Raw genomic sequence first — 26,860 nt, 5'->3', positions numbered from 1 at the left:
GAGGAGAGGGAAAGATATGGGAAACAAGCAGTGGGTAGAACAGTCAGAACACACACATTTATCAGTCAAGTTCACCATCTTATATAGGCATGGTTATAGAGCTCCAAAACAATTAAAATAGTAACATCAAATGGTATTGCACACAGTTCACCATAACAGATATAATTATCATGAAAAAGTTTGAAATGTGATAATTACCAGAATTTGACATAGTGAAGTAAAATGAGCACATGCTCTTGGAAAAATGGTGCTGGTAGACTTACTCAAAGCAGGGTTGCCACAAACCTTCAATTTGTAAAAACCATTAACACGTAAAGCACAACAAAACAGAGTACAAGGAAACAAGGCATGCCTAAATTTACAATGTCATACATTTTTGTGATGTACTTTATGGTTCTCTAAGGGAAAAATCTCTATCATGGTAATATAGTAAAAACCATATACAGGTACCTTCTGATGCCCTTTTTTCTCTCACCAAGAGGTGTCCAAGGAATCTAAGCACTTGGATACTTACTTGAAGCAACAACTAGTGAGCTAAGCATGCTGGCAATGGTAGCAATTAATTCTTGCAGAGACATCCCACCCCATGATATTCTTTGTATTAAAAACACTATTCCCCTGCTGGGGCTGTAGCTCAGTGGCAGAGTACTTGCCTAGCATGTGTGAGGCGCAGAGTTTGATCTTTAGCACTACATAAAAATAAATAAATAAATAAAGGCATGCTGTCCATCTACAACTACAAAAAAAAAAAATTAAAAACAAAAACAAAACAACAAGGCTGGGGATATAGCTCAGTTGGTAAGAGTGTTTGCCTTGCATGCACAAGGCGCTGGGTTCAATCCCCAGCATCACCACCAAAACAACAACAACAACACTGTTCCCACTAGGTGCTGTGGCACACATCTGTAATCCCAGAAACTTCAGAGGCTGAGACAGAGGGATCACAAGTTCAAGGCCAACCTCAGCAACTTGGTGGGGTGGCAGTGGGGGACTCAGCAATTTAGTGAGACTCTGTCTCAAAAAAAGGGGGTGTTGGGGATATAGCTCAGTAGTAAAGCACCCTTGGGTTAAACCCCCAGTACCAAAAACAAAACAGTACTCCCTCCCACAGATTCCTTTCCTGCTTAAGTCAGTTTATTTTGTTTTGCAGTGTAGTACACTCCGAACTACAAAGTATTGAATATTGTTGATCCTAGGGTGAACCTTTTTTCACATGTTAACATCTCTGAAAGCAGGCTCTGTCTTTTGTTGTTGTTGTTATTGTTCTAATTAGTTATACATGACAGTAGAATGCATTTTGACACATGATACATAAATGGAATATAACTTCTCATTCTTCTGTTTGTACATGATATAGAATCACACTGGTCACAGGTTCTGTCTTATTGTTATTCTTGCACATATATCATAGGTTTTCATATTATTTTATCCACCGAGTTATATGTATTGCTGATTCTAAATTTATCTAGGTAAATGCATCCTAAAGATGTCTTTCAGTAACTTAAAATGATAAGTGAGCTATAAGGTTATAAGAAACCATGTGTGAGTTCAATCCCTGGCGCAAAAAGAAAAGAAAGTGTGTGTGATAGGTTTACTGACACTTTTTTTTAACAGTAAACAAAGCAGTAGTGCATCTTGTAATTAATTTTTAGAAGTGTTTTAGGTGTGATAGAATGTGCTACTATTTGTTAAGTAAGAATGAGGCTGTCTATATTTAAAAACATGAAGTGTGCATTGACTGCATATGTAATTTCTTTTGAGGATGAAGCAACTGTTTTAGAATCATGGTAAGGACTGCATAACTGAATATACTAAAAACCATTGGGTATGTGAATTATATCTCAACAAAGCTGTTTAAAAATAACATTAGTATTGTTTAGCACCAGAAAACAGTTCTTGGAAGGGAGACCTGAGTGCTGTCTGCTAAGAGCTAATACAGTGAAATTTTAGGGCCTTGAATTAAAAGTCTAATACCTTTTTGCCTTTCTGTTGCTGAACATTGCTATTAAAACATAACCTCACTTCATTTCCCAGAGACAATGGCATTTGTCATGCAAGTCTTCAACAGTTCAGAGGGGGTGCTTAAAAAGTTTCCCCCTCCCTTCAGGACACATGTCCTTAGAAGAAAGGACAAGAGTTCATTCCCTGAAGCAGTGGAGCCTCTGGTTCTCCCCCCATTGCTCAGCCACTTCAGTGAAGGAGCAGTCACCTAACACCTGCTACTCAGAGCCCTTATCAGCCATGTTTTCACAGTTAATCTCCTCCTGATAAAGTGATTCTTTTTTCAGAGCTGTATTAGTAACAAGTAGGAGGGATCAAAATTTTGTGCCCTTATTCCCCCCTCCCACTTCCTGTCTACCAGTTCATATTCCCATGTTAGAAAAAGACCACTGCTTTAAACAGTCTCATAAAATGGGTTCTGGTGTTTACTGGGGAAGAACAACTAGAGGAGTGGCCACTTGTTTGTTGAAACTTGGGTTTGTGGGAATGCAGCTGCACAGGTGTGTGGCAAGGTGTGTCTGAGGTAGCTTTACCTCACCTGGATTGATTTGATCTGGCAGTTGAGTTCCTTGCCATTCCTCATTTTATGAAAATCAGAGGCACAGGAAGTTGATCTGTGTGTTTCAGGGAATTGAGACAAGCCTCTGCCATAGTTTCCTAATACTGTCAGTATTTGAGGGCTGTCTTGGGTGTGCTGAATTGAGACTTCAGCAAGTGCTGGACATGGAATGGGAGAAGCAACAGGTAAAAAATTTTCTTTTGCCTGATAGCTCAGATATTTTAAATATGTTTGTACTCTCTCCTCCTCCTTTTCTGATGGTTCTTTGGGAATTTGGCTTGGTTGTGTTAGATTGTTTTGGTGATGTGACTAGGGGAGGGGGAGAAGGTAGGTGGGAATAATAAGATATAAAGTGTTCAGAATAACTGCTTTGGAACTGCTTTTTTTTCTTCTTCATATCCTTAATGAATTTAAACATGTGCATTGATCCAAGGATCAAACCCAAGAGGTTAGGATTATAGAAAACAATTAAGAATTTCAAGAAGTAGGAAAACTGTTCTCTTTTTAAGAGGAAATTGGTATTGGTACTGTTATTCTTAAATTGGATGGTAAGAATACACAGGGTATTGATTGTATTCTTTTTCTATTTTTCTTAAATATTCCATACTATATATTTTAAATAAAAATGGTCAGGTATTTAGGGCAATTAGAGAGAGGCTGGTTTATGTAGATGAAGGACACTTTGCAAACTGAACTGGCCTTTGAAGAAGAAATTATAAAATGAAGAGACTAGTGTGATGGGGTCTGTGTAAAAACTGTTTATTTACTACAAACTATACAATCAGGTGAATCTTGATGAAAGTAAACATTTTTCTCCATCTATAAGATGAGAAGTTTCCTAATTGATTTTGTATGTGCAAAGGACCAGTTTCTGAGCAAAATTCAAAATCATGCTGAGCCAAGCAGTCTTGAATATTCTGCTGAAAATTATTAGTCACTTTAGTCCTGTAGAGAAACTACTCATCAGATTCTTCTAAAAATATTTGTTAGTTGGTTGATTTATACCAGATCTGGCTATGTTGCTAAGACTGGCTTTGAACTCCTGATCCTCCTGTCTCAGCCTCCCGAGCCACTATGGCCACATTTCATCAGACTCTGAATTCACCTTACCCAAAACTGTAATATGTTCTCCCTATCCTTCTTATCCTTTTCTTTCTACTCTTCTTCCAGTATTTTGTAACTTTGGTGATTTCATCAGTTTACCCACTTAGACATTTCCGGAATTCATTCTACCTTAATGATTCTCTTCCCTTGTCCGTGCAGAATCTTTTCCCTGGAATTTTTTTTCTCACCTTCTATACTTCACAACACTTTATTCATGAACAAGAACTCCCACAGATTAAACCCTCCTGCTGACTATCCTGCCTCCCATCTCCAGGCTGAAATCAGATTTGTTCTTCAGTAGCACTGTTCTTTGGACTGGTTAAATAAAGTAAATAACATGATGTTGCTCTTCATCACTACATTGTGAACTTAGTGAGCCTGCTTTTTTCTTCATACCACAGAGCCTAATACATAATGTGTTAATGTTGAATAACATTTTCTCAAGTGAAAATAAACCCTATGTAGTAATCATCTATGTCCATAAGATGGCAGCAGAGGAACGTCAGTTGATCTTGTGTATATAGCTCCTGAAGACCCTGTTTTTTGTTTAAATCAGTTTTCAGATGAGCATGTCTTCCCTATTCCATTTTAAGTGTGTTGATATAAGAAGTGCAAATATTTTCTGGAATATGGAGGTCCTTTGTGAACTTCCACTCTAATGCTTCTTCAAAGGAGAATAGCAGGCACAAGACAAAAAAAAAAAAAAATAATACTCCCAGGGTTGCAAGCAGGATACTTAGTTTACCCTTCAGCAAAACACACAATTTATGCCTTCTCAGGCAAATCATGTAACTCCTCTAATCTGAGTTTATTAATTGACTAATTGATGGAGTTAGGAGATCCACAGCTAATATCTAAAGTCACAGAATTCTAAACCATCAGTGACTCTCTTACCATTTGTGTCCTCTGTGTTGTGCCAAGAGCAGTGGTTTATGATAAGAAAGATATATGCCCCATGTTGTACCGTCAAGATTCAGTACCTCAGGGCTGGAGTTGTAGCTCAGTGATAGAGCACTTGCCTAGCATGTGTGAGGCACTGGATTCAATTCTCAGCACCTCATATAAACAAATAAATAAAGGTGCATCAGCAACTAAAAAGTTTTTTTTTAAATCTAAGCAAAAAAGGATTCAGTACGTCAAATTTATACATATACATTATGAGAGAATAATACATCCTTGAGTGCAAAATTATGTTCAGGTAGTTGTATTAGGAGTTCAGAGAAGAAGGTAAATGGTGTAGAAAGGAGTGGCTAGATAGCTGGGCGAGTTGTGCATGCCTGTGATCCCGGAGACTCGGAGAACCAAATGAGAAATTGTCTTATAGGCCTCCCGTCCAGTATTGGGTGAGGATGCTGGGATAAGAAGTTTAAATTTGGGAGAGTCCTAGAGCATTGGGTAGGCATATTTCTACTTTAAGAAATTTTTTCAAATTGTAATTAACTGACAGCAGTTTCCTGAATGATTGTTTCGGATTCTGCTTTAAACAATTCTTTATCTTCCTCAGAGTCTCTTAGAGAACCCTGGGCGATATACTGACCCAGTTTTTTAATTTATTTCTTCTTAGGAAATCTTAATCTTCTAACCTGAAAGGGAAGTAGGATATGATTCACAATCCTTGTGCACTTGTGCTGAAAATGGGTTACTGGTCATTGACATGTAAATAAAATACAATAATAGCTCAAAGATCCCTCAAGAACCAAATTCCTTTGTAATGAAGCTGACGGTGTTAAAAGAAACCACTTGGCACACAAAATTCATAAATAATGGGAAGCAAAACTGCAAGCTTAGCTTTATCAATGACAAAAATATGCCTGTGTAAAGACCGTTTGTCCTTGACAGGTGCTTGTCTTTCCCTTCTTGATAGAACTCACCTTTAGCCCTGCACTGCCCTCTGGTGTTACCATATTTCACTCTTTCCTTTGCTGTTAGTCTTTAAAAAATCCTCTAATTTGCCAGGCGTAGTGGCACATGCCTGTAATCCCAATGACTCAGAAGCTGAGGCAGGAGGATCACAAGTTCAAGGCCATCCTCAGCAATTTAGTGAGACCCTGTCTCAAAATAAAAAAGGCCTGGAGATGTGGCTCAGTGGTAAAGCACCTCTGGGTTCGATCCCTGGTACCAAAAAGTGGGGGCTCTAATTTCACTTTATTTACTTCCTGGCCTCCTTTCGCTCTTCAACTTCTTAAAATAGGAATTATGCCACACCTGCCTATCCAGTGAAATTGCTCTGCTAAAGAGTCCTGTAAAGTTCCTTGTTATCAGATTTCATGGTCACTTCATCTTTTACCTTGAACTTTCAACAACATTTTATAATTTTGACTACTGCATTCTTAAAATTTTATCCTACCATTACCTTTCAGATACCTTTCTTTCCCTGCTTACTTCTGTCTTTTCTGATTGCTCCTCCTTTGTGTCCTTTCTTAACTGTTTTTCCTCTGTTAATATCTTAAATACTATTCCACAAGCGTCCTTTGTTTCTCTTTCCTGGACTCTCCCCAGCTGACCTTATCCACTCTAGTTGCTTCAGCTGTCATTTCAATCTCTGTCTCAAGCCCAGACTTCTCTCCCCATCTTCATAAAATGACATGTAAGGATAGTGCCTGACTTCTAGTGAGTACTCCATGATAAGCCATATGTGACCATTATTTTCTTTCCCTCTTATTTCTTTGTTTAAAGTATGGTACAGGTTTGCATTTCTTTAAGAGTTTTTCAAGTCCTCTTTACAAAGAGGGTATAAACAAAATAAACCAAATAAGTCTTCCTTCTGACCTTTAAAAGGCAAGAAAGAAAATTTCTGTTCTCATGTATTTAAAAAAAAAAAAAAAAAAAAACCTTTGTTTATGGTTCTGCCTAAGTGTCACCCAACTGGGAAACTTGGAACTCAAACTAGAAACCTTTTCTTCTCTACTCCTCACCTTTAGTCTGTCACCAAGACCTGCTGTTCTCCTCAAGAATCCTTAAGTCCCTGTCTCCTCTCCCCCTGCACTGTCCTGTTGGCTCAGGCCTCCCAGCTAGACCCTTGGCCTTCCTCCCTCACCCCCCACCCACAGCCACTCCACCCTCACCATGCCAGTAGCAGGGATCTACTACTTAAAATCCGAGAATGGTGGCCCCAGGAATTGTTGTGCCCCCTTGTTTTCTAGGAAGCCTCTTATTCCCTTTAGATTCTATTCAGATCACCCCCCTGTGGTGTTTTATTCCTGATTCTCCCAGGCAGTATCAGATTTCCTCTCCAGAGCTCTATTTGAGGCATTTTTTCTGTCTTCAGTTTTAATTATCACTACTTAATATGTTCATGTTCCCCACAAGATCCAGCTTTAACACAAATCTTCATTTTTATGTCAGAAAAGGCAAGATGGCTGAATATGAAAAAAAATGAATGAATTGACACACTATTGACTAAACTTTAAAAATGGCAAGTAAACAACCATTTGGTTGGAGATTGGGGCCAACCTTAAGACAAAACTGATAGCTCAGATTCTGAATGTCATCCATAACTTAATCCAGAATTGTTTTGGGGTACCTAACCGAGGGCAGGCTCACTGCTCAGTGTTAGTAATGCTGACAGAGTGGTCTCTACCTTCCTGGAACTTGGCAAGCAGTTGTTAGAATATAAGGAATTTCATTCTTTACATCGTCAAACCCCCCCCCCTTTTTAAATAATCTACAATCTGGTGCAGTGACCAATGTCTAACTTACTGGGCTAAGGTAATTGTTGGATTACATGTTTCTCTTAACTGTGAATGAAAATTCTATGTGTTTCTTCAGTGGTGAGTTTTAAATTTTTTTTTTGTAATTAAAAAAAAATCTTGTAGCCTGGGGGAATGCTATAAAGTGGGATGAGGGATTTAGGGGGATGGTGGAACTCTTCTGTATCTTGATTATAGTGATACAGTTCATGGGACTGTGTGCATGACTTCAAAATTCTCAGACCGATATACTAAAATGGGCAACCTTTCCTGTATATAGATTGTACCACAGCAAACATGACTTTAAACAGTGTCACTGAGTGTTTTCTTTTTATCTTAAAAAGCTTTAACATGTAATCATTGCATATGTTTGTCAGGTGCAGTGTGACATTTCAATACATGTGTACAATATATAATGATCAGATAAGGTAAATGGTGTATCTCTCACCTTAGACATTTATTGTCTCTTTGTGTCAGGAGTATTCAGAATTTTCTCTACTAACTCTTTTGAAGTGTTCAGTTAATTGTTTTGAGTCATGGTTATCCTACTGCTTTGTAGAATAGAAGTTATTCCTCCCATGCAGCTGCACCCCTGTACACATCAGCCATCTTGTCCCACCCGCCTTCCTCCACCCACAGAGTCTTTAAGGACTTTGATCTGTCTGCCAAGTGGAGGTGATTGGGAAATGAAGCTAATTGACCTGTAGGTCTTCTCTGAGGGGAAATCTGGCTTATCTTCTAGACCCTGCCCCTTTTAATCTGAACTAAGGGAAAGTACAGAAATCCCTGAAATTGTTAGCAAATTTTTGTATGTATGTAAGAACTTTTATTCCGGAAAGGGATTACAGTTTTTATCCGATTGTTAAAGGTGTTAGTGTTTAGTAAAGATTAAGAACCACAGGTCTGGGAGCTTTTCCTACTTCCCCAGGTGCTCCCCCAACACCCCCACCTTTTTTTTTCCCCCTTACAAAGGCCCCATGCTAGTGATTATAGTAGCTAGAAAAAAATTTCTAGGAGTTGGCGACAGTAGAGTCTATAAATCTACTAGTCTTATGTTTTCTACACTGTGAAATATAAACACCTCTCTGTTATGTGTATCTTTCGACTTGAAACAGTTCTTTATATATCAATGATCATTTTGCAGAGCTAAAGATTTTTTAACCTTAACTTTAAAAAAGTTTATTTACAAAGTTGTCCATAATAACCATATTTTAAATAGAAAATAAAAATTATACACTCTTTCACCTACAGCAATATCACTGCTAACATCTTTATGTATTGTTTGAGATCATACTATGCTTGTTTTTTTCTTTTAAAAATTATTAAACATTACAAAAACAGTTTATCCATCTTCTAGCTTGATCAGGTCTCAATATTTTGCCAAATTTGTTTTAGTTCTTTTTAAATAAAATATTAAGAATATATAGTTTAAACTCCAATAGACCTTGATCTCATCCCTTAACTCCCTCCCTACAGATAGTCACAATCCTGATTTTGATATTTATCATTCTTAAACTCATTTTTGTTATTATTTCACTTATGTACACACGTACTTTTTACATTTTATACTTTGCATGCATCATTTTGAAACTTACTGTTTTTACACAGCATTCATTTTAAATTCTTAATTTTAGTCTGTCCTGTGATTTTTCTTTTTTTCTGTACTGATGGATGTTGAGGTCTTCTTTTTCTAACATTAATGATGCTGCTGTGTACATTCTTGTTCATAGTTCTTTGTATTAATGTGCAAGAGTTTCTAAAGGTTATTTATTTCCAAATCAATTTCTGGCTCTGAAAAGTGAGTATATATATCTTCTTTGCATCACTAGCACTGTATAAGAGTTGCTAGTTCTTTCTACTTGATACGTTTTGTTTTTTAAAGATTTTTTTAAAGATATTTTGCCAGTCTAAGGAAAATATAGTTGTTTCTTCTTGTTTTAATTTGCATTTTCTTGATACTAGTGAAACAACATTTTCTTTTCCTTTTTTTTTTTTTTTTTTGGTACCGGGCATTGAACCCAGAGGTGCTTAACCACTGAGCCACATTCCCAACCTTTTTTATATTTTATTTTGAGACAGGGTCTCACTAAATTGCTGAGGCTGGCCTTAAATTTGCAATCCTTTTGCCTCAGTCGCCTGACTCCTTGACAGGCGTGCACCACTGTGCCCAACTGAAATACAATTTTCTCATTCATTCAATGGCTTTTCTGGCTTCCTATTTTGTGAATTCCATGATTATGTATTTTTTTAATATTTGTTGTTGTTTGGGTCATTGGTCTTTCTTTCAAAAATGATTTAAGTTCTTTCTATTTTCCAGGTACAGATATTTTCCAAGTTAGGTACCTGTAGTACTTTTTAGTTTGTCTTTTAATTCTGTGCAATATTTTATCATATGAACAATTAATTCATAATTCATTTAACCATTCCCCTATTTGAAATTTCTAAGTATGCTTTGTATGTTAACTTTAGTGCATTTTCTCAATTAAAAGAAAATTAACTCTGGTGTTGAATTTGTCCTGATCTACTTTGTAGTCAGTGATAAATATTTGAGATAGTTGGCCATCTCTAGTAGGTGTAGCCTGTGGGTATGAAATAAAGCAGCACTCACTGGCCTTGTTGGTGCACGAGTCTTTTATTCTTGGCAAAAGCAACACCTGCTCTGACCAATGATCTAATTGTAGAATGACCTACTTAAGTAAAACATTGCCTTTGTGAAAGTGGCTTTGGCACTTGAAGGCTGGCATGTTTGTGATGGAACCAATCAATATTCAGAAGGAAAAGAATCAAGGTGATATATTATTTATCTAGGGTAGGTCACAGACTCCCCAAAAGAATTCTCCGAGCCATAGTTTGGGGCTGTAGAACTTAGGGACAAGAGCAAGGATCAGCAAAATTTTTCTGAAAGGACCAGATAGTAAATATTTTAAGCTTTACAAGCCATATGGCTTCAGTTCCACTAGGGTAGAATGGCAAGCAGTGGGTACACGGCTCACCCACTAATTTATGTGTTATTTAGGACTGCTTTGACACTATAAGGTCTGCAAAACCTAAAGATTTATTATCTGGTCCTTTACAGAAAAAGTGTGCTGCCCCTGATGCCTGCAAACATAATACTGTTGGCATTTCAGGACAGACAATTCTGCCTACCCTGACCTCTGGAGGAAGAAAGGTCAAAATTATCTCCTTTTGAGAACTCTTGGTTCAAAGAATTTAAGAAATGCTTAGATTGACTGCATGAAGTTTTCTATTCCTCCTCCTCCTGATCTTCTTCACTTAAACCTCAACTGTGATGTCAGTGTTGAATTAGGCCAAAATGACACATGAGCGTTTGAAACTATGAAATCAGTTCATATCTCGATATGTGACGTATACTAGATCTAGAAATCTGTAGCTAGCTGATCAAATTTAGTAGTACTTACAGCTGCCCTCTATGTAGGTTTAACCCATTTATAGCAGATCTGAAATTTGTCCCTGCATTTCTGTCTGTTATGTGTTTCTTTTTAATCTGTCTCTTCACCACTCTTGGTATTTGCCAGCTGGCTAGACCTGAGCCTCCAGTGAGGCAGTATTTACAGTTCACTTGGATAAATGCAGCAACTAGGATAGCCCAAGGGCAGATGAAATAGTATCCAGAACAAGAATGCTCTTTTGCCCTACCTCCTTTTACATGAGGAATAATCTTCTCCCTCCCCTATCAGATGAGAAGTAGTATTGATTGATTTGGTACAGTGTATAAAATATGCATCTAATGGAATGGTATTTTGGGAACTATTAGCAGTACTGGTTCTGCCAAGCCCCAAGATTTTGCCTTCCTCCCTATTTCTCCTCCCCTTCCTCTCCATTCCTCCTCCTTCCTAGTAGCAGCTTCTTAGCAAATTACAGGCTTTGCCTCTGGGTTGCTGGATAGCAGTGGCAGTGCAAGCTTTTTCTAGTTTCCAAGGGAGACCGGGTGCTGAGACTGCAGTCTTTCCCAGCAGCCACTTACCTTTCTTGCTATTCATCTCCACTCATCTCTTGACCTTCATTCTGCCATGCAGGCCTGCACGAGGAGGTAACAGTCTGTTTTCTTGGAGCTCTCTGTGTCAAAGGGGGCAAGAGGGAAAGTGGGGTGGTATGGGGTAAGGCATGTGGAGACAACAGAGTACAAACACTGCAGTTAGCAAAAAAGTAGCTCTGAAGTGTGCTGCATCCGCGAGCCTGTTCCTGTTTGCTGTATCTATAAATATCTTAAAGGTGGGAGCCCCAAAACTACCTTACAAAACTTAAAGGTACCACATAAAAAATGAAAGGTTACAGTAATATTGCCTCTGGGAAACATAGAAGAAAAATGAGAACTTCCACCAGAAAATGAAATCAATTACTTTTAAACTTAGCTGGCTAGTAAAGTATATTCTTGACAAAATTTTGATAAGTTTATGTTGTATGAACTGGATCTCATTTTCGGGTTTAAGAAAGGGACTGACAATAAATGTCTTTTAATTAGATTTTCAGGACTTCAAGGGCTGTTTTCCATTGTGGTATTCAGTAGTGATGTGTGGCTATTTAAGTTTAATTAAAATGAAATGAAATTAAAAATCAGTTTCTTTGTTATATTAACCACATTTTAAGTGTTCAGTAACCACATGTGAGTTGTGGCTACCATATTGGACTGTCAGATATATAAGGTTTCCATTATCACACAAAGTTCTATTCAGAGCACAAAAGGAAATGGCATATGGAATATAGGAAATTTAGTCAGACCTTTGTACCAATGGGTTCTGAATTGATTTAACCAACTACGGATCAAAAGTATTCAGGGAAAAAATTGCATCTTTACTGAACATGCACAATTTTTTTCTTGTCATTATTCCCTAAACAATACAGTATAACTACTGTTTTCATGCATTTACATTGTATTAGGTATTGTAAACAATCTAGACATGACTTAAAGTATATGGAAGGACATTTATAGATTATATGCAAGGGTTACACCATTTTATAGATGGGACTTGAGCATTTGTGGATTTGGTACAGGGGAAAGGGTCCTATTGAACCAATCCCCCTTGAATACTGCGAGAAAACTGTTTATTTGGCCAGACCAACTAATAAGCATTTTAATAGGAAGTTTTCAAGGACATTTGCCCAGAATCAGCATAAATATGGATTCGCTGTGGCTTAAAACTTAATGGGACCTTAAAAACTGTAGACCAACCCCTTTATTTTATTAATGAAGAAACCAAAGTCCCAAGAGATTAAGTGATTCTGTTAAGGTCAGACTAGTAACTGAAGTAGAATCCAGTTAATCTGTTCTTTCTACTGTACCATAGAGCTAGCATCCCATTCCCAATTAAAAGAGCAAGTAAAACTTGAACTAAAAACCTGACTGATTATAGAGTTAACTGCATTCTTTAGAGGAGAATTTAGTCACTCTCTTATTTGATATGTATCATTTGTTCATAACAACCTTGTGGCGTGTGGATGGCAACCTCTGGAAATGTAAAACCAACTTTTCTAAAATATACCAGCCCCTGCACAGACTGAAGCCTGGCTTCCGGTCAGCTTAGTCTCAAAGTGGATTAAGGGAATTTGCCTCAGCCCCATGGTTCTCAAAGTGTAGATGAGCATCATCAGCTGAGAAATAGTTAAGAATGCTAATTCTTAGACTCCCACCCCAAACCCTACTGAAGCAGAATCCCTGGGGATGTGTCATCTAGCAATTTGTATTTTACAAGTTCTTCAAGTGATTCTGTTGCACATGAAAGTTTGAGAAACACTTTCTTAGCCTAACTGCTAAGAAGGATGATATCTTCCAGTGCTGCAAGTTAAAACTACATTTTTTCATTAAATATATCTAGAGTTAATTCAAAAGTTACTAGACATACCAAAAATAGATAACAGGAACAGATAATATATTGATATTATCAAACATGGACTTTAAAATAATTATGATTAATATATTAAAAAATAAGATGGAAGATTTTACCAGAAGACTGCAATCTATTAAAAGAATCAAGTAGAAATTCTAGAACTGAAAAATAACTGAAATTAGGAAACTCAGTTGGTCAGTTTGCTGCAGATCAGCTAAAGAGAAGATTAGATGTAACAGTAACAAATATCCAGAATGAAATTCATAGAAATAAAAAGATGAAAAATACAGAAAAAGTATACTAAATACATGGAATGTGACCAGCCAGGCCTAACATAAGTGATTGTGCTCTCAGAAGAAGAAAGAGCTAACTTTTTTTATGGAACACCATTTTACAATGACTAATGATCAAACTATGGTTATGGAGACTTGGGTACTTGATAGACATTTTCTTGAAAATGAACTAATGAACCTGTCAAGTGTTTGTTGCTAATCATAAAATTTAAACTTTCAAGCAAAAATTAGAATTTTAGAAAACTTGTGTATATCACTGAGAGTGATATCGACACCTTCCCAGTATATAGACTGTTCTAAGATCAAAGGTGATATTAAGAAATGTCCTTTTTAAATTGTATAATGAAACGTGTCAATAGTAGGAAGATCTGCATAACTAGGTGCACCAATATTTTGCAAATGACAAATGAAGATATAATGTTACAAAATTCAAAGTACAAGATAGACCAATGAATCTTAACATAAAAATATAAAAAGTCTCTTAATACATTTCAGATTCTACGTTGATATAGTATCAAACAATACCACAATTATCTGAAAAAACAATCATGATACTCCTCATTTTTCCAACTGCACATCTGTACAAGGCTAGATATTCTTAATATATTTCAACTAAATTATATTGACTGCTGAAGCCAATATGAGAATCTGACTGTCTAAGCCAATATGAAAGGAAAATTATAAAAATGTAAAACAAAGTCTGAGGCAAGAGAATCACAAGTTCAAGGCCAGCCTGGGCAACTTAGTGAGACTCTGTCTCAAAAGAAAAAAAGGGCTGTGAATGTAACTCTGTAATAGAATTCTTTCATAGCATATGTGAGCTATAAGTTTAGTCCCCAACACCAAAAATAAAAAAAAAAGTGAAACAATATATAGGAGAGAAAAACATGCAATAAAGTTCAGTACACACTAGTGATTAAAAAAAAAAAAACAAACCAACGAAACTTTGTAGCTTGCTTCCTATAGAAATAGAAGGGCTTTACTTTAATTTAGTAAGTGGTATCTAAAGAAATCTTACAGCATCATCACACTTAATGGCAAAATGCTGAAAACATTCTCTCTGAAGGCAGGAAGGATAAGGAAAGAAGAAATAGAATCCTCATTTTATAGGTGGTACTATTTTGCCTGGCCAGTAACACATTTACAAGTAATGTCTTAAATTCAGTGATCTTTACTGATGGCAAATAGCATTTCTGCCATTTTGACTTTGCCTAAGTTCTTTCTTAGAGTGTAGAAATCCCTTCAGTGTGCAGAAGCACCTTGGTTATTCCTCAAGTCATGCAGCAGAGATCCTACTTCTCTGCAGGTCCTATCTGACTCCTGTACGGGATGAGGAAGCAGAGTCTTTACGGAAAGCACGTTCCAGACAAGCTCGGCAGACACGAAGGTCTACTCAAGTGAGTGTGATTTTTTTTTTTTAATACCCTTTCATCTATCTATTTTTCCATTGAAGATGCATTTAAAACTATTAAAATGAATGCTTTATCCCAGCCACTGTATTAAAAACTTTCACTGTTAAATCTTACACTACAGAGAATCAAATGAATTTATAACTCCATCACCACTCATATCTCTGTTCCTCTAGGCTCTGAGCAAGACTAATCTTCCCAGTAGAGCTTACAGATCTTAAGAACCCTGTGCCTTGTAGAAGGGAGGGTTGAGGGTTGTTGGACATGATAAAATCATGAGAGATATATGCATGTATGGAAATGTCACAATGAAATCCACACATTTATATAATTAATACGTGTTAATAATTATATTTTAAAAGAATTACATATCCCTACCACACTTTAGGAATCCCTAAGGGAAAATAGTTAACAGTTCCTCAAAACGTTAAACATAGAGTTTCTATTCAACCCAGCAGTTCTACTCTTAAGTACATATGTAAATGAAATGAAGATGTCCATATAAAAACTTGTATGTAAATGTTTATAACAGCATTATTCATAATAATCAAAAAGTAGAAACAACCCAAATATCTATTAACTAATGAATGAATAAACAAAATGCTCTGTGTCCATACGATGGAATACTATTTGGTATTAAAAAGTAATGAAGTACTGCTACATGCTACAACATGGATGAGATTTGAGAAACATTATGCTAATTAAGCTCAAGAGGACAGACTCAAAAAATGCCATATATTGTATAATACCATTTATATGATATATTGAAAATGGGCAAATCCAGAGAGACAGAAAGTTTTGTGCCAGGGGCTAGAGAGAAGAGGAATGAAAAGTGACTGCTAATAGTTGGGGGTTTCTTTTGGAGTAACAGAAGTGTTTTGAAATTAGATAGCGGTGATAGTTGCACAACTCAGTGAATAAACTAAAAACTATGGGATTATTTAAAGGGTGAATTTTACAATTTGTGGATTGTATTTCAGTAAAGATCCCTTAAGGGAGCCATTGAAACAGTTTAAGGAAGAGTGTGATAGAGTCTACATTAGGTTTTGCAAAAATCCCCATGCAGATAATTAATGGAAGTGGTAGGTAGCATTTGTTTGCCAAGCCTGGAAACTACAAGACTGTTGGGAAACTGTTAACAGTAGTCCATGCTGAAAATGACAGGGGCATGAACTCAGGTTATGATGGCAATGGGAATGGAGAAAAGGCTATGAATTAGAGTCAGTTAAGGAGGAGAGAAAGATTAGCCTATGAAGCAGAATAAAAGGGAGCAGCCAGGGAAGTAAAAAGGGAAACAGAAATAGTAGTGGCATGGAAATGAATGAAAAATCAGTTTACAGCTAAAAAAGGAGAAGTTAAACAGTTTTAAATGCTGCAGAAGTCAAATAGGAAAGTTGGTGACTGAAAAGGGGACATTATACATAGTAGCAAAAAGATCCTTTTGTCTTCCCCAACCCTTACAAAGTGGGTCAGGTATTCCTTTATTTTTGCTTGAAGATTATTTGTCTGTTTTGCCTATTAGAACATATCCTCCTTGAGGACCAAGATGGACTATAAATTTTTTGGTTGTGTTTTATTGCGATAAATATACATAACATAAAATTTACCACTTTACCCACTTTTAAGTGGACAGTTCATTGATATTAAGTACATTCATGTCACCATCATCCATTTCTAGAACTTCCTTTGACTTTCCAAATTGATACTCTGTATCCATTAAACAGTTATTTCCCTTCCCCTAGCAGTCAGCATTCCACTTCATGTCCACTTTAGGAACCTCACATAAGTGGAGTCATGCAGCATTTGTCTTTTCATATCTGGCTTATTTCATTTAGCAGTGTCATCAAGCTTCATCCATATTGTAGCATATGTCAGAATTTTTTCCTTCTTAAGACTAATATTCCATTGTATATACAGATATTTTATTTATCCATTCATCTGTTGATGGACACTTGGCCATTGTAATATAGCTATGAGAATGACTGTACAGAATTTCACTTTGAGACCCTCCTCTCAGTTCTTTTAGGCATATCCTTAGAAATGGAACTTACTAAATCATGTGTTCGTTCTATTTTTATTTTTGTGTGTGTGTATATGTGTGCTAGGGATTGAACCCCAGTGCGCTCTACTACTGAGCAACATTCCCAGCCCTTTCTCCTTTTCATTTTGAGACACTTAAGTTGCTAAGGCTGGCCTCAAACTTAGGATCCTGCTCAGCCTTCAGTTACTGGAATTATAGGCGTGCACCACCACACCCAGACTATTTTTAATTTTTTCAGGAATCCCCATACTATTTTCCATTTTGCATTCCTATAGCAGGGTACAAGATTCCAAAATTTACTTCAAAAAGTAAATTTTGAAGGTTCTTTGCTCAATTAACTACAGACCCTGAGTGATCCATGGCCTCTCTTTGTTTCAGTCTTTCTACATAGCCTTCCCCCACCTGTGGTCTTTTTTTCACCTCTCAAAACCATTGTTAGGTATGCCTCTTATATATTGCTGTGCTTCCGTCTTAGTATTTACATTTTCTTATTATACTCATCTATTTTCTTATGTCATTTTTTTTGATTAAAAGATTCTTGACAAAAATAATTTGTGTTGTCTTCATAGTTCTAGAGCTTAAAGATAATTATTAAGAGAATGAATGAATAAGTGAATGAATGGTTTTAAAAAAAAAAAAGCAAGTTATGGATTTGGTATCCATCAGCTACCTTTCTAGCTTTGGGACTTCCCTCTTCGTCTGATGACTTGCCTATAACCACTTCAGTTAGAATCATCACATTCTTTTCCTAACTCCTTTGTCCTGGCTGCAAGTGACTCATCATTTGCTTTTCTTCTGCCCTGCTTCTATGACCCAGGGGCAAACATTAATTGTTGGAACCCCATTGTATGATTCCTGGAGTTACTTGGAAATAATATTAAAGAAAAAGCTAACGTTTTCTTTTGGGAGTTCTTTTTGTTGTTGTTGCTTCACTCTAAATTTTCACCTTTTTGGACATGGCTTTTCTTTCTATAAGTAAAATTAAGTTTTTTCAGCATCTGCTGTTCAGAAAATCTCTTTTGTTAACTGTTTGATCTTGAGGAGGGTAGAGAGTGTTCAAATAAAGATGCCAAGAACTATTTGGTGTGAAAGAAATATATCTATAACAGGCAGACATCAGTGTTGACCTATTTTCTGGGGATCAAATTGGGAAAGCTAAAGTATTATGTTTGAAATATTCCTAGATTCAGGCCTGGGTTCTTTGCACACAGAGATGCTTATTTTAAGCATACATTGCTTAAAATGACCTCATTATGCATTTGGGGAGCTTTGTCTGGGATTTGATAACTATTAGATCTTTTTGAGAGTTTCCCTGCTTACTCAAGTATTACTCTATGTTAGTGTGAAACTGCCCTGATCTTGTGATATTTTCCCAGGGTGTTACCCTAACGGACCTTCAAGAAGCAGAAAGGACTTTCAGCCGGTCCAGAGCAGAGAGACAGGCTAGTGAGAAACCTGCAGACACTGAAGGACTGGAGGGAAGCACTGAGAAGCAGGAGCCCTCGACTGTCCCAGCAAAGGAAGCTGGGGAGTACCAGCAACCCTGGGGCAGGAGTCGGGATGAAGAGGTGAGCTCATTTTTTTCTGGCATGTACTGTGACAAAAGCAAGGTAATTAATTCTGCAAATCTGTTCTTCACTGGTCATTCAAATGCTCTCTACCTTGCAGTGGACCACTTATGAAAACAGCACTTTATGACTGTCTTTAGTTGGCAAACCTATGTGACATCAAAGGATGTCATTCCTTAAATGATCATTTTTTCTTCCTGGGAGTTAACTAATGCTTTTGGATAAATATCTATCTATTCCAAAAAGAGAGGCCACAGTATAATAAAATGCAAATACAAATATAAGCATTTATTGAGTATTTTTGCCAGGCACTATTTTAAGCATGTCTTGCATATTTACTCCTCAAAACAACCCTCTGAGGTAGGAATTGCTATTCCTATTTGATCTATGAAGAAATTGAGTCACAGAGGTTGGGTAACTTATCTAACATTTCATGCAGCCAAGGAAGGGGTAAGCCAGATTGAACATAGGCAGTCTGACTCCATGGTTTGCTCTCTTAACCACTAATGTGTGTTCCCCAAACTGCTGCAAATGTAAGGGCTTAGAAAGTACTCCTGGGTGTCACTGTTGGGGTGGACATTTGATATATGTTTCATTACCCTAGTGGAGTTGGTAGTCATGGGTACAAGAGTGTTAGGACAAGATGGTTCTAGTTGTTAACTATTGTCTCTGTGCAATTATTATTACCACTCCTTTTTACTCTTAAAAGTGTAGACTGATAAATTTTATGATCACTATAGTTGTAGGAGAAAGGAATCTCTTTCATCTTCTAACTCTGAATGGCTAGATTCCATAAATTGGGGTTCTACTTGTGTATTTATTTGTTTTATAAGATACTATATTTATTAAGTTCTTATTACCAGATTGTTCTAAGCACCTAACACATACTGTCTCATTTAATTTTCACCATTCTGTCCAAGGTGTTATCCTCATATTATAGATGAGGCAGCTGAAGCTCAGAGAGGTTAAATAACTTATTCAGGGTCAAACAGCTAATAAATACTAACAATAGACTTTGAGCCAAGTTGCGTTTGACTCCAAAGCTTACTTTATTGCTTCTGTCTTTATAATTTTTAGTTATTGTTGTTCTCTCTCTCTTTTCTTCCCTTTTTTTTTTTTTTTCAGTACTAGGAACCCAGGGCCTTGTTGTACATGCTAGGCAAGCAGTCTACCACTGAGCTATGTCCCCAGCCCCTTTTATTTTAAGACAGTGTCTTGCTAGGTTGCTCAAGCTGCCCTTGAACTTGGGATCCTCTTGCCTCAGCCTCCTGAGTAGCTAGGATTACAGGTGTGTGCCACCACACCAGGCTTGTTTTAGAATTTCTAAATTAAAAATTATATAAAATCTGTATATTGTGAACTCAATATGCAGTAAGGATTTATGCATCTTCAGTAAGCCAATCTAAGACTCATTGTCTTAACTCTATCTGTCTTAACTCTTAGAAAAAAAATATTTTGAAGGAGAAAATGGGAATTTATAAAAAGCTTTAGGGGACTGGAGATGTGACTCAGTGGTAGAGTGCTTGCCTAGCATGCATGAAGCCCTGGCTTCTATCCCCAGCACTGTAAAAAACAAATAAATAAAAGTTTCAATAAACATTGTTGTGGCAAGTTAGAGGAGTATTCAGAAGTTGTTAGCATGCTCACATCTTTTCTCACGTGCTTCCTACATTCTGCTTCTTCATCATCTTGAGTGTTTTTAAATTTTCCTGTGTAAACTTTGCCTTTCAATACTCCATCTAAAAAAGCCCATCATGCTTCCTATTTTCGTTCCAAGATCAAAAGAATTTTCATTAACACAGCACTGTCTAGTGCCCTTTAGTCATTTTAGGAACAATTCACCTATCCTGCTAGCAACATGATGGTCTTTTCAGAGTAGCATCCAGAAACTGCTTTTTTCTGACTAATTAACTAACTTCAGTTCAGCTCAATGACCACTGATTGAGCATCAGCTATTAAAATAAGCCTCTTAGTGAAAAAAACCATTCTGAATAAACCTGCTATCTTTATCCTTTGGGTGGACTTGACCTCTAATGTCTCATTCTGTGAATTATTTCCAGCCTGTCTATCGTCGCCTGAGGTGTTCAGCTCAGCTGGACAAACCCACAACACCAGTGTCTCCTTCTGCATCAAGACCTTCACTCTATACCAGTTCCCATCAACTGCAGACAAGTAGATCTTCCATCCCTGATTCTGAGAGTTCAGAGATTACCACAAATACTACAACTGCAAAGGAAATGGAGAAAAATGGTATGTAGAGTTTCAGAAGATGGAAGCCACCCCCTTGTGCACATGCTGCAGATTCTTAAGATTCATACTTTGCTTTATCCCTGGCCAGAGAGTGAAGAAGCAGATTTGGATGATCAGTCCTCTAACAAGCTGTCCATTCGAGAGAGGAGGCGGCCCAAGGAACGACGAAGAGGCACAGGCATCAACTTCTGGACAAAAGATGTAAGTGGCTTGTTCTAGGCTGGGCCATAGCACCTTATACTTGACTGCCAGTCTTTCTATTGAGTTCAAAAGAAAGAATCCCATATGGTACCATGAATCTTGTAGATTGACAAGGATTATTACTGAAAAAAAGCAGAAAAATATTCAGCTGGTGTGGGGCTCATTTAGTATGTTCCTGCTGGATGCCCAGTACCATGCTAATCATATGGTGGCACTCAGTAAATAATAGATGAAGAATTTTAAGAACTTGAAATTTACGAAATAATATAAACAATATAACAACATAACAAATCTATTTGTTATAACAATATAACAAATCTAACAAGTGAATAAACTTGGCAGATTTTAGCAGTCTTCCTGAATAATTCCTGAAATTCATGCAGTCAACAATATCTTAATACCACAATAAGCAGAGATTTTAACTAAATGTTTACGAGAGCTACAAGAATTTCAAAGAACTTAAAATCTATAAGTTAACAGAAGTTCATTTAACCAATTTACTCTTTTGGAGGAAAAAGGGATAAATATAAAACAAATTAACACTGACTTTTAAATAAAGAGAGATGTACCAGTGCTTACAAACACCAACATGCATCTTCCTCCATGTCTTATTTACCCTTCTCACTCACCCTTGCTATTGGAATTTCAAAAACCAAATGGTCAATAACTTGAACTAGAAACCTCTGGTTACCAATGACTCATTTGAAAATTAGATAAAATATGCAGTGAGACAGGAGATGAAACAACAATACTTATCTATTAGAAACTATGTTTTAGATAAGAATATTTCCTTGTTATAGGGCCAAATAGACTGATACTTTTTTCCCCCCTGTGCTGAGGATCCAACCCAGGGCCTTGTGCATGCCAGGCAAACTTTCCACCACTGAGCTACATCCCCAGCCCATAGACCGATAACTTTTGTCAGAGATTAAATTAACTCTCTTGAACATACCTATTTTTCCAACTGTGGTTGATTTGACTTTTTTCTTTTTAACCCATAGGTGATATTTCTAAGTTGGCTACCTGTGACAGCTGTTAGAAGTAGCATCACAGAACATCACATGGCTGTCAATTCTCATTGCCCATGTTTGGAAAGCCAAGATGTATAATTGATAGGAAATGACCATGTTGTTTTAAAACATATCCATGATGATAATCCTCTTGTTTTTCTTCCTTTTTCCTTTTCAGGAGGACGAAACTGATGTCTCTGAAGAGGTCAAGGAAACATGGGTGAGTGACAAGCCAGTGAGGCATATCCCTCTAGAGGCTCAGTCTTGCTTTCGTGCATACAATTTTAGTAGAAGAGCAGGCCCTATGCAAATTTGAGCTGAGGAGGAGTTTGGAGATAGACACTCCTCTGAGAGGCATGGCAGGGTTGGTGGTGGTACTTTCTCCTGTGGCGTGACAATGCCCAGGCTCTGAAACAAATTTTCAGCTTATGCCTGCCAACTGCTCATCTCTAACACTGTTATAGGCTCCATCTTTTTCTCTTGAATGTTATTGGATTGAGTAAAGTACTTTGAAATCTTTGGAAGAAAAATAAAAACTGGTATTTTTTATGGAGCTAGGTTAATAATGAGGAACATAAATGTGGAGAATGTAGAACATCAGATAGTCTAAAAGTCCTTTATGTTTGGCTGTGAAATAAGGTTAAGCACCTCACCTTCTCTATAACTCTGACCTCGTGAAGCCTAACCTTCATCTGTAGGCCTGTACCCAGCTCTTGTGAGCTACTCCAACACCGTAGAATGCTGGGGGGGTTTCTTCTCAGTACTGTTTTGGAGAAAGGAAGGAATTTGGTTTTGACTAAATTAATTTAAATACATGTGACTTTCTGTGAAAAATTACATAAAATGATGGCCTTTTTGTACTCCGCAATTTCTTGGACATGCTTTCTCAGAATATACTTATTAACCCTTAATAATCAACAAGTAACTCAACTTTAACAGAAGAGAGATAAATAATACATTGTCATTGACTCACCTACATTTTAGCCAAGATACAAAACAATCAATAGTAGTCTTCCAAAAAGCAGTGTCTGAAATGACTAATGGTAACACAGTGAGAATTGCCTACACTGGGTTGAAGCTGAGGCTGCTTCACAATGATGAGTTGTGTTTTGTGAATATAGCACATAGTTGTTCCCTTGGGGCAAGAGAGTGTGTGTGTGTGTGTGTGTGTGTGTGTGTGCATGCAAACAATAGCAACTCATAGATTCTTTAAAAATCTTTGATAGGATTTTGCATACGGGAAGAATGAATATAGAAAAGTTCCTTTGGGGAACTGGGCTTAAGCAGAGAATTTGAGTAATAGATTACAGAGCACTGAAATGCATCATAATCCCTAGAGGGTCGTACAGGCCATTTAAATTAAGGAATTACAACAAGGAAGGTTTTATTGTCATAGAATGTCTTTTGTCAGTGAAAATCTTTGTCTCTACTTTTCCAGACTTCTTGATATGGAAAATCCTAACCTAGGGTACCAAGGAATAAAAACTATGATGATTTTAATGCAGTGCTTCCCAAGAAATTTCATCTTAGGACCATTCACTTAAAATTACAGAAAAGACTTTTTGGTTTGTGAGGAAAAGCAGAGACTGTTGAGGTTTGCCATGAAAGTCATTTGTCAGACTGAAAAATATTCCATTTATCGAATTGCTTGAGGCATCTACCAGTGTTTACCATGTGTCAAGCAGTGTTCAGTGTGAATCAGAGAAGAAAGGTGGGGATGGTACAAGCACGTTCCAGGTGCCATTCCTAGTCCCACCCACAGTTCTGCAGAAGGAAAGGCTGCTGATGAGTGAGCACAGGGGGAGGCTTCCTTTTTTGTAAAAGTCTAGTTTATAAACTCTAGTTTATTTCAATGAAACGCTTATCTAGTTTTCTCTTCTGAGCACTTGCTTCTAATACTATCAGGTTTGAAGCCAATATCCATTTGGGTCGCAGAACAACACACCCAATGATGGCCCAGTGTAAATTGCTGCAATTCTAATTCAAGACAATCAGCAGTGTCTTATGAGTCTTTTGACCACTGTCTGCCCTACCTTCATGTCCATCTATCAGGCAGTAACATTGACTCAGCTCTGTAGCAATAAATGAGAGGGATCTATTGAAATGGCACTGTTAACTAATCACCATGAATATTGCTGAAAAGCCATGGCCATTCTTTTCTTTCTTGGTTTTGATTTGGTAAATCAGTATCTGCTATTGAAGTCATTCAAGCTCCTACTCTTCAGTAACCTTCTTAAGAGTGATGGTATCTATTATTTTTAAAATTCACTCTTCCCCTGGGACTGGGGTTGTAGCTCAATGGAAGAGCACTCCCCTAACATGTGTGAGGCACTGGGTTCGAATCTCAGCACCATATAAAAATAAATAAATAAATGATTAGAAGTTATTAAAAAAAATATTCACTTCCCAAGACTCTGACATCTCTTTATGTTTTTCTTTTTTGTGGTGTTGGGGTTTGAACCAGGGCCTTGCAAATGCTAAGCAAGCACTCTACCACTGAGCTAGCCCCACCCCCAGCTCACGACATCTTATTTTTTAACTGAGATATAATTTACAATCAATAAAATATATACATTTTAAATGTGTCACTTGGTAAGTTTTGATACTTGCATATACCAGTATAACCACCATCCAAATCAAGATATAAAACTTTTCCCTTACCTTAAAAAGTTCCCTCTTGGGCTGGGGTTGTGGCTCAGTGGTAGAGCACTTGCCTAACACGTATGAGGCACTGGGTTCGATTCTCAGTACCACATAAATAAATAAAGGCATTGTGTCTATCTACAACTAGAATAAAATTTTTTTAAAAAGTTCCCTCTTACCATTATGTTAAGTGAAATAAGCCAAAGTCAGAAGGTTCAGTGTTGTATGTTTTCTTGCATCTATCGAAGCTAAAGAGAAAAAAGGAAAAGAAAGGTGGGGAGTGATCACATGAAAATCAAAAGGAATTAGTAGAACAGAGGAAGGGGACCAGGGGCAGGAAGAGTGGAGGGAGAGGAAGCGCTGGGGAGGGATATTGGCCAAATCACATTGTTATACTGTGTGCTTGTACTAATATGTAACAACAAATCCCACCATTATATACAACTGCAATGCACCAATAAAAAAGAAAAAAGCTATTTAAAAACAAAGTTCCCTCTTGTCCCTTTTCAGTCAATTCCTTGTCCTAAGAGGCAACCATTCTTCTAATTTCTGTCTCCATAGATTAGCATATCTGTTCTTTAACTGTGTGTGTCTGTGTTTGTGCATGCACCTACATGCATATATGTGTACTGCTCCTTAAGAGTAATGATATGTCACTATTACATATATATGTTCACACACGTGTATAAGTATACACATATACATATATCTGAAATCATCCACTAATATTTAATTTTAGGGGTAGAAAGGAAACTTCAATGATTATTATATCTATTTATAACTCTTGTCAGGGTTAGAGCTAAAGTAATTCCAAATATATATGGATTTCCTCTCATCTCCTTAAAGATTTTAGAAGAACATTTTTTAATTTCTCCCCCTTCTATCAGTAACAACAGCATGGTTAAGAATCCTTTCTACTATTATACTCAATCTCTGTTGATGTCCTTGAAATCCATTTCCTCTTTATGTATCTAGAAGAATGTAACCAAAATGTATATACCAAGAACATGTAGGGCCAGGAATGGCTCTGATGTTTGCTATCTGTGATCTGTGGTGTGTTTGATAAAGAGAGAAGTCACATTTTCCTATACTGATGACAAGGAACATGATGAGAAGGCTGGGGACCTCTTTGACAGGTTTGTTTAAAACAATTCTGTTTCATTATCCATATTCGGTATGTGACAGTCTGTAAATCTTAAGATATCCTTTGTCTTGCTAAGTGAAGAAGAAACTGAATCTAAATTTTAATTTGAGGAAGAGGTTATTTCAGTCATACCTAAAAATGCTTTTATATTCAAGAATGTATTTGATGTTTTCTTTACTTTATAATGGTCTCCCTAAACCATGGGAGATACTTTCCCAGATCCTGTACTGAACCCTACATGTGCTGCACTGTTTCCTATACATACATACCTATGATGAAGTTTTATTTATATTAAATTAAACATAAGTAAGAGATTAATGACAAGAACTAATTATAAAATTGAACAGTCACAACAATATACTGTGATAAAATTACGACTGTTACTACTCCTGTGCTTTGAGGTCATTATTAAGTAAAATAAGAGTTACTTGAACACCAGTACTATGATATCAGTGTCTTAACAGTCGGTCTGAAGGTTACTAAATGACTAGCAGGCAGTAGTATACACAACATGGAAACCCTGGACAAGGGATAATTCATGCCTCTGGCAGGGCAGAGTGGATGGCATGAGATTTCATCACACTACTCAGACATCCCACAATTTAAAAATCATGAGCTATTTACTTCTGGAATTTGCACTTAATATTTTCAGACAGCAGCTGACTGTGAGTAACTTAGACCATGGAAAGCAAAACCACAGATAAGGGAAGACTGCTGTAGTGGTTGATTGCATGGCAGTCGCTCTGGAGGGAATGATCACAGGCACGTCAGGAGAGGTGGTGACCACTTCAGTTCTCTTCACTTTCTCTTATTGTGTCTTTGGCCTGCCTGCCTTTTGCTTTACAATGAGTTTTATTTGCTGAATTCTGGTTTTCCCCCATTTACTCCTCTGCAGCAATCTCTTTTTCAAGCTGGTCCTGTTGTGTAATTGAATTTATCACTAGAGGGCACAAGTGGTCAACAGAAAAGATGTTGGTGAGCAAGCAGCATGGTGCCCTGAAGGAGCTGTACCTAAACAAATTGCTTTTGTTTTAAAAGATTTGCTGAAGAAGCCAGTTCAGTATAGTAAAGGTATCTGCCTCCCCACTTTTGGTCTTATAGA

At 37.1% G+C, this 26,860-nt stretch overlaps 1 protein-coding gene and 1 non-coding gene across 5 annotated transcripts in view; both read left to right on the top strand.

Annotated features, from left to right (window-relative positions):
* The window catches only part of Ppp1r12b (protein phosphatase 1 regulatory subunit 12B), a 206,986-nt gene that overhangs the window by 97,683 nt on the left and 82,443 nt on the right, over window positions 1–26,860 (top strand). For all 4 annotated transcript variants that reach the window (XM_047520111.1, XM_047520110.1, XM_047520108.1 and 1 more), the window contains 5 exons: window positions 14,799–14,889; window positions 18,319–18,510; window positions 20,571–20,760; window positions 20,849–20,961; window positions 22,150–22,191. In XM_047520111.1, the coding sequence (XP_047376067.1) occupies window positions 14,799–14,889; window positions 18,319–18,510; window positions 20,571–20,760; window positions 20,849–20,961; window positions 22,150–22,191 (628 nt within the window). The remainder of the gene's footprint in view (window positions 1–14,798; window positions 14,890–18,318; window positions 18,511–20,570; window positions 20,761–20,848; window positions 20,962–22,149; window positions 22,192–26,860) is intronic.
* Window positions 781–854, top strand: Trnaa-ugc (transfer RNA alanine (anticodon UGC)). Its single transcript has one exon. It is a non-coding gene; the product is annotated as a tRNA-Ala (tRNA).

Source organism: Sciurus carolinensis, chromosome 12 (genome assembly GCF_902686445.1).
Source record: "Sciurus carolinensis chromosome 12, mSciCar1.2, whole genome shotgun sequence".
Taxonomy (NCBI): domain Eukaryota; kingdom Metazoa; phylum Chordata; class Mammalia; order Rodentia; family Sciuridae; genus Sciurus; species Sciurus carolinensis.
The sequence above is the reverse complement of the archived record's forward strand: the minus strand, read 5'-3'. Positions and strand labels throughout refer to the sequence as shown.